This window comes from Salmo salar, chromosome 20 (assembly GCF_965601325.2).
Source record: "Salmo salar chromosome 20, fSalSal1, whole genome shotgun sequence".
In the NCBI taxonomy this organism is placed as follows: Eukaryota; Metazoa; Chordata; class Actinopteri; order Salmoniformes; family Salmonidae; genus Salmo; species Salmo salar.
In genome coordinates, this window is record NC_138310.1 from 34,394,724 (window position 1) to 34,403,686 (window position 8,963).

Here is an 8,963-nt window from a genome sequence, read left to right on the forward strand (position 1 = left end):
CCTCACCGTTCTCATGATCATTGCAACTCCACGAGGTGAGATCTTCCATGGAGCCCCAGGCCGAGGAAGATTGACAGTTATTTTGTGTTTCTTCCATTTGCGAATAATCATACCAACTGTTGTCACCTTCTCACCAAGCTGCTTGGCGATGGTCTTGTAGCCCATTCCAGCCTTGTGTAGGTCTACAATCTTGTCCCTGACATCCTTGGAGAGCTCTTTGGTCTTGGCCATGGTGGAGAGTTTGGAATCTGATTGATTGATTGCTTCTGTGGACAGGTGTCTTTTATACAGGCAACAAGCTGCAGTTAGGAGTACTCCGTTTAAGAGTGTGCTCCTAATCTCAGCTCGTTACCTGTATAAAAGACACCTGGGAGCCAGAAATCTTTCTGATTGAGAGGGGGTCAAATACTTATTTCCCTCATTAAAATGCAAATCAATTTATAACATTTTTGACATGCGTTTTTCTGGATTTTGTTGTTGTTATTCTGTCTCTCGCTGTTCAAATAAATCTACCATTAAAATTATAGACTGATCATTTCTTTGTCAGTGGGCAAACGTACAAAATCAGCAGGGGATCAAATACTTTTTTCCCTCACTGTACCTATCACCATATGCCTCTGCCCATCACCGCACAGATAATGATCTTTAGGTGTCCTTTTATCCATCTAGAATTTCAGAGGAACGGACTCACTCATATTTCACAATGACCATAATGACATAACGTAATAACGTATTCTGTCATTTTGCATTCTTCTGATACATTATTAAGCTTTTTAAATTAGTCTCAAGTTTTCCTTCATAGTAATTTCTTTAGTCAGTTTCCAGTCATGGCAACAGCATCTCTCTTCTACTATATGGTTCTCTCCAAGCCCAACTGTTTGTTTTCTTTTGAATAAGTTGTTTTTTGTCTTTTTCAGTCTTAGTATTGCTTTTGTGTGATCTTGTTATTTCAACAAGGGCTTTCAGCATATGTCGATAAATATCACCTTCAGACAATGGTGTGACTCAGTGTCAGCTGCTGCTTATAGAATAGGAGAATCAGAACGCTATATTCCATCACATAATACAATAGAACAAAACACAAGGTCAGAACATTGGGATCTAACTCCAAACTGCAGCATAGAAGCTATTGTCCAGAAGAAATGACACATCCACAGCCACTGTTGTCACATCAGAGCAATGCAAACCTACTGGCTGAAGTATGCCTATCTCTTTGTCAGTACCTACGCAGTGCTCAGGCAGTGTGCTGGCCGTTCTGCCAATTCTCATACTCATTGTTTCTCTCTATCCATCTTAAACTTTTCCTCCTACAGTATATGACTTTGTCTGTGTCTGACATGGCAACAGGCCATACACAGTATAGTGCACTTTTGACCAGAGCCCTATGGTAGTGCACTAGGGAGTGCCATGTCAGACGCGGCCCTTGTCAATATTGTGTTCCTTCCTTTCTTGGAAGCAGCAAAAACACACAGTATCACATTAAATCATTATTAAATTAACAGAAGCAAAACCATTGTAAAAAGCCATCGGTACTGATCATAGCCCTCCCTGTTCATATTGGTCACAATTCAGACAAAGCACTCTTTCAATGAAATGTGCCTTTTTATATGAGCCAAAGGGAGTGCAGGAAAGGTCAGCAATAATGTTTCCAAATATGTAAAGGTTTAACCTCTGTATTTGCACATCAATTTACTCTATTTCTCTTTTCCTTCTACTTATGAAGCGTTTCTCATGAAACTCTGAAATAACAGCAACCGTTTTGACGTAGGCCTCTGTGGTTCCTGTATTCAGCACACAGATATGCCAGTAAACAGGAATGCAAATAGATGTCACATTGTCATGCGGTCCTAGGTTCAGGTTTTGGATGTATCCTAACCCTCTCCTCTGTATTCTGGTTGTATTCCCTGTCTACTGCTTAGCACAGGAGAGAATAAAGGTAGCGGCAGGATAAACTAGGTAATCCGTGATGCAGGTATTAAAGGATTCACTATTTATAACCCAAAGTTTAAAGCCAAGTGCAGTTGGACAGAGTGTGAAATGTTCGGCACAGGAAGCTATCATGTAGAGATAACGTTTAATTTAATTTGTATACTATATATTTATAGTGTTATACATACACAGTAGCCTATTCCTCAGTCATGAGGTGACTTTTACTGTGATAATCTTAGGTAGAGCAAACATTGAGACTCACATCAGTGTCAGGCCGGAAAAGGATTATGTCATTCATTTAATGATCCACTCACTTATCTCCCATTTGGATTGGGTCACTGCTATCCGGGATCCTTGGGATGTCCCAACTCTGACGTTACCCCATTGAAGTTAAAATGTATAAGGGTTAAGGTTAGGGTTAGGCAAGGGTTATGATTAAGGTTAGGGTAGGGGTTAAGGTTAGGGTTTAGGGTATGGACGTCCCAAGGATTCTGAATCACACTAACAATTTGGACTGTAGCCTATGAAAGAGAGAGGGACACACACAATGTTCAAAAAACAGTTTTATATGGGGTTTTTTTCAAATGACATTTTACTTAAGTACTTCATTGCAAAACACACATATATCATTCTTGTTTTAACACCCAAATGTTTTTGTGGACCTTAGTAAAGATGTAGATAAAGCAATGCACTCTAGTCCAGGTCATATTGAAACTATTTTTCTGATGTGATAAACTGTAGATTCTTGGTTTTTTAAAATTTGTATTTATTTTTTTTACATTTTATAGCACTCCTGACCTCTAGTGGCTAACATTATAAGTACAGTTTTCGACCACGCGGAATTGCTCACTTATGTCCCTGAACTATTTTGATATGCATGACCTTAATAGCAAACACGTGACACTTTGCATAATTAAGTGGATGTGATTGTGAAAAGCCACAAACCGGTAAATCTTCACAGGTGTGCGCTGGATTAAATTCATTAACGATACACATGGTAATTTATCTTCAAAGTGCCTCATTGTAATGTAATTGGGTTGTGTTATCTACTGTAAGATATCGGATATGGCCACACATGTAAAATATATCACTATGAAAAGCTTTGAAGTTAATGCTGCGGTGATGAGTGTCCCTGAGCGTGAGTTGATGGGTAACATTTTGGTGAGTGAAACAGGTGAGCCCTTGCTCCCAAGTCACTCCAACATAGCTAAATTCAAACGAGGGAACGATGGCCTTTATGTTCACACGGAGGACTGGAGTGAAATTGTGAAGAGAAGACAATTGGTTAACGCCAAGGAACGAATGAGAGTAAGTGTAGCTGTAGGCCCAGGCGCCATGTCAACAAAAAAGTGGCAAAAAGTCTGACTTGGAAATTGACGCAAAATACTGCAGCTCTGTCACGTGGGAGTAGGCCTATTGTACAAAAAATCCTCACATTTTGATTTATTTAATTTGTATGTGCTCTGACTTGTGTAATTTGCTTCATTAGATCAAAAACATGAACAGCATGTTCTCCCGTTTGAAGCGCATGGTGCCACTGATGCGTCGTGACCGTAAACCCAGTAAAGTGGATACGCTGAAGGCTGCCACAGAATACATCAAGCTACTGGTGGCTGTACTACAGGACTCTGACAGTGTAAGTATAAAACAGTAGGTTTAATATAATGGTGTTGTTGCTCAGACTAGCGGTGCATGCATCATACCAGCAATAGGCTACAATATTTCAGGCATAATTGCATTGCTCTAGTGATTCAATATATTGACATGTAATGTTTGCTTGTTAGAATAATGGGAGCAAGACTGATTTCTTGAAGAATGCGATCAACTATGCAACTTCTGATGGGATGTGTGGTGATCTATGGAGGGTGGATGAGGTAATTACTTTTTGCATTCATAGCTGCTTGTGTTTACATGTGAAGAACTATTGTATCAGTGTACAGTGTGCCCCCTATGGGGTTTTAAAACAATCCATCAACAACTATGCTAACCTCGTACAATCAACTGGAAGTCTCGCAAGCTTACATTCTGTTTTGCTGCGCAGCGGTAATCAGTTTGGTAATACGAGGCTACCAATATGCAGGTCAGTGGTCACAATTCATGGCCTTGTAGACCACCTGAGTGTGCAGGTTCTTGTTCCAGTCCAGCACTACCCACCCATTTCCACTTGTCTTGGTCAGATTAGTTGAATCAGGTATGATAGATCTGTTTACATTTTACATTTTAGTCATTTAGCAGACGCTCTTATCCAGAGAGACTTACAGTAGTGAATACATACATTTCATTCATTTCATTTCATGCGTTTATTTTAATTTTTTTGTACTGGCCCCCCGTGGGAATCGAACCCACAACCCTGGCGTTGCAAACACCATGCTGGCGTTGCAAACACCATGCTCTACCAACTGAGCCACAGGGAAGGCGTGTCGGGTTAGTGGCGTGTCGGGTTAGTGGCGTGTCGGGTTAGTGGCGTGTCGGGTTAGTGGCGTGTCGGGTTAGTGGCGTGTCGGGTTAGTGGCGTGTCGGGTTAGTGGCGTGTCGGGTTAGTGGCGTGTCGGGTTAGTGGCGTGTCGGGTTGGCACAAAACCCTGCAGTGACCACTACTTAAGGAATTAGATGAAAATTAGATGAAAAATTACAGTAGTTATTGAACTTCTCTGTATCTCACCCTCTCTTCTCCCACAGCTGCTGGACAGTGTGTCAGGAGTGTCCGGTAGTGAGTTGTCCGACGGGGTGAATATGACTGTTCCCTTGGTGACTACAGGGTTTGGAGCAGGAGATGGAGACGTGAGTGGGCTGGTACTGCACCACTGTGTGATGCCGACCTACCAGTACATCATCCAGATGGCACCGGACCAGACCATGGTACTAAATGCAACACACCAAGACGTCGTCCCAAATGGCACCTATTCCCTATTTATACCACTACTTTAACCAGAGTGAGCCCTATGGGCCCTGGTCAAAAGTAGTTTATTGAAAAGGGTGCCATTTGGAATCCAGACCATGTCTTTGACTAACTGTGAAGAGTTGTCCATCACAAGGCCTAAAATAATATCTGACAATGAATTCAGTGAAAACTACTTTAATTGTAAAGCAGTAGGCTACTACAGTAGCCAACAAACACAAAATAAAATAAAAATGGAACTGGATTCTTATCAAAGCAACTATACTGACCAAAAATATAAACGCAACAATCTCAACAATTTTACTGAGTTACAGTTCATATAAGGAAATCGGTCAATTGAAATGAATTCATTAGGCCATAATCTATTGATTTCAGATTACTTTGCAGGGCCATCACCTGGCCCGGCCAATCAGAATGATTTCTTTCCCCCCACAAAATGGCTTTATTACAGAAAGAAATAGTCCTCAGTTTAAACAGCTGCCTGGGTGTCTTGTCTCAGACGATCCCGGTTTTTAACACTCATTTCCTGTGTGCAATCATCCGCATCGAGCTAAAGGCTAGAGCTGCCGCTTTCAAGGAGCGGGAGACTAATCCAGACGCTTATAAGAAATCCTGCTATGCCCTCAGATGAACCATCAAACAAGCAAAGCGTCAATACAGGATTAAGATTGAATCCTACAACACCGGCTCTGACGCTTGTCAGATGTGGCAGGGCTTGAAAACTATTTCGGACTACAAAGGGAAACCCAGACGCGAGCTGCCCAGTGACGTGACCCTGCCAGGTGAGCTAAATGCCTTTTATGCTCGCTTCGAGGCAAGCAACACTGAAGCATGCACGAGAGCACCAGCTGTTCTGGATGACTGTGTGATAACGCTCTCAGTTGCCGATGTGAACAAAACCTTTAAACAGGTCAACATTCACAAAACCGCTGGTCCAGACGGATTACCAGGACGTGTACTCAAAGCATGCGTGGACCAACAGTCAAGTGTCTTCTCTGACATTTTCAACCTCTCCCTGATTGAGTCAGTAATACCGACATGTTTCAAGCAGACCACCATAGTCCCTGTGCCCAAGGAAGCGAAGGTAACCTGCCTAAATGATTACCGCCCCGTGGCACTCACGTCAGTAGCCATGAAGTGCTTTGAAAGGCTGGTCACGGCTTACATCAAAAGCATCCACCCAGACACCCTAGACCCACTCCAATTCGCATACCGCCCCAACAGATCCACAGATGACGCAATCTCAATCGCGCTCCATACTGCCCTTTCTCACCTGGCCAAAAGGAACACCTATGTAAGAATGCTGTTCATTGACTACAGCTCAGCGTTCAACACCATATTGCCCACGAAGCTCATCACAAAGCTAAGGACTCTGGGACTCAACACCTCCCTCAGCAACTGGATCCTGGACTTCCTGATGGGCCGCCCCCAGGTGCTAAGAGTAGGCAAGAACATGTCTGCCACTCTGATCCTTTGCTGACGATGCAACGGTGGTAGGCCTGATCACCGACAACGATGAGACGGCCTATAGGGATGAGGTCAGAGAACTGGCGGTGTGGTGCCAGGACAACAACCACTCCCTCAATGTGAGTAAGACTAAGGAGCTGATCGTGGACTACAGGAAAAGGCGGGCCGAACAGGCACCCATTAACATCGACGGGGCTGTAGTGGAGGGGGTCGAGAGTTTCAAGTTCCTTGGTGTCCACATAACCAATGAACTATAATGGTCCAAACGCACCAAGAAAATCGTTGAGGGCACAACACCTTTTCCCCCTTATGAGATTGAAAAGATTTGGCATGGGTCCCCAAATCCTCAAAAGGTTCTACAGCTGCACCATCGAGAGCATCCTGACCGGTTGCATCACCGGCTGGTATGGCAACTGCACAGCATCTGACCGTAAGGCGCTACAGAGGGTAGTAGATCGGCCCAGTACATCACTGGGGCCAAGCTTCCTGCAATCCAGGACCTATATAATAGGCGGTGTCAGAGGAAAGCCCATAAAATTGTCAGACTCCAATCACCCTAGTTATAGACTGTTTTCTCTTTTACCGCACGGCAAGTGCTACCGGAGCACCAAGTCTAGGACCAAAAGGCTCCTTAACAACTTCTACCCCCAAGTCATAAGACTTTGTAAACTGCTGCTACTCGCTGTTTGTTTGCATAGTGTCACTTCGCCCCCACCTACATGTACAGATTACCTCAACTAGCCTGTACCGGTGCCCCCTGTATATAGCCTCGTTATTCTTATTGTATTACTTTTTATTTTAGTCTACTTGGTAAATATTTTCTTCTTGAACTGCACTGTTGGTTAAGGGCTTGTAAGTAAGCATTTAACGGTAAAGTCTACACTTGTTGTATTCGGCGCATGTGACAGTTTGATTTGGATCAAGAAGGATCCACCACCCAAAGGACATCCAGCCAACTTGACACAGCATTGGGAAGCACTGGAGTATTTGGTATTTTTTAGGATCCTCATTAGCTGTTGCAAAAGCAGCAGCTACTCTTCCTGGGGTCCACACAAAACATGAAACATTACATAATACAGAACATTTAATAGACAAGAACAGTTCAAGGACAGAACATGGGCCAGCATCCCTGTGGAAAACTTTAGCGCAACTCAATATTAGGAACATGTTCCTAATGTTTGGTATACTCTGTGTATAACCTGTGATAGTCTTTTGGGTCTAGACTGCTAGCAGACAGCCCTGTATGAACTGTTTCCTCTCTATAGATGTTCCAGCCCAGCTGAGAGGAATGGTAGAGAGACCAGGCCTGGACTCAACATACCTTCCAGGTAGGTTTACAAGAGTTATGTGCGCATCCTAAATGGCACCCTATTCCATATATAGTGCACTATGTAGGGATTATGCTTCCATTTGGGACGCAATCATAGTTTGCTTGTTGTACACAGGTATTTTCACACTTTGATACAGAAGTTTGTTCAAATATAACGTTTTTTTTTTTTAATGTTTTTTTATTTTAGGGGCTATGCTTCAGATGGGAGAATGTTTTTCTTCCGAGAACAGACGGAAGGATGTTGTATTTGTTAAATTATATTTTATGAATTTGGTTGGTACATAATGTGATTTGTTTATGTTAAACTTTATTTATTTTTACAATATTCAGCAGCCCCTTATAATAAAATGGTAAGCATGGAGTGGTTTGTATGTTTTTATTTAGCAAAGCGATATACAGTAGGGTATTAGTAGCTCACAATGCCTTTAGAAAGTATTGACTTTTTCCACATTTTGTTGTTACAGCCTGAATTTAGATTGAATTGAGGTTTTTGTCACTGTCCTACACACAATGCCCCATAATGTCAAAGTGGAATTATGTTTGTTGAAATTTTTAATAAGTAATGAAAAGCTTAAATGTGTTCAACCCCTTTGTTATGGCAAGCCTAAATAAGTTCAGGAGTAAATTAGCTTAACATGTCACATAATACTGTACGCTGCATGGACTCTGTCTGCAATAATAGTGTTTAACATGATTTTTGAATGACTACTTCATCTCTGTACCCCACACATGCGATTATCTATAAGGTCCCTCAGTCAAGCAGTGAATTTCAAACACAGTTTGACCACAAAGACCAGGGAGGTTTTCCAATGCCTCGCAAAGGGCACCTATTGATAGATGGGTAAAAATGTAAAAAGCAGACATTGAATATCTCTTTGAGCACGGTGAAGTTTTGAATTGCCCATTGGATGGTGTATCAATACAACCAGTCACTACAAAGATACAGGCGTCCTTCCTAACTTAGTTGCTGGAGAGGAAGGACACTGCTCAGGGATTTCACCAAGGCCAATAGTGACTTTAAAAACAATTTAATGGCAGTGATAGAACTGAGGATTGATCAACATTGTAGTTACTCCACATCATTGACAAAGTGAAAAGGACACCTGTACAGAATAAAATATTACAAAACATGCATCTTGTTTGCAATAAGGCACTAAAGTAATACATTTTAAAAAAATGGCAAAGCAATTCACTTTTTGTCATGAATACAAGTGTTATGTTTGGGGCAAATCCAACACGTTACTGAGTACCACTCCATTTTCAAGCATAGTAGTGGCAGACTCATGTTATGGATATGCTTGTAATTGTTAAGGACTGAAGTTTTTCAGGTTAAAAATT

General features: G+C 42.0%; 1 protein-coding gene across 1 annotated transcript; it reads left to right on the forward strand.

Annotated features, from left to right (window-relative positions):
- The first annotated feature begins 2,820 nt into the window (after positions 1-2,820).
- figla (folliculogenesis specific bHLH transcription factor) lies at positions 2,821-8,758 on the forward strand. The gene is made up of 6 exons (XM_014161737.3): positions 2,821-3,237; positions 3,419-3,565; positions 3,714-3,803; positions 4,609-4,788; positions 7,561-7,623; positions 7,813-8,758. The coding sequence occupies exons 1-5, from the start codon at positions 2,995-2,997 to the stop codon at positions 7,576-7,578; spliced, it is 678 nt and encodes a 225-aa protein (XP_014017212.1). The 5' UTR covers positions 2,821-2,994; the 3' UTR covers positions 7,579-7,623; positions 7,813-8,758.
- The last annotated feature ends 205 nt before the right edge of the window (positions 8,759-8,963 follow it).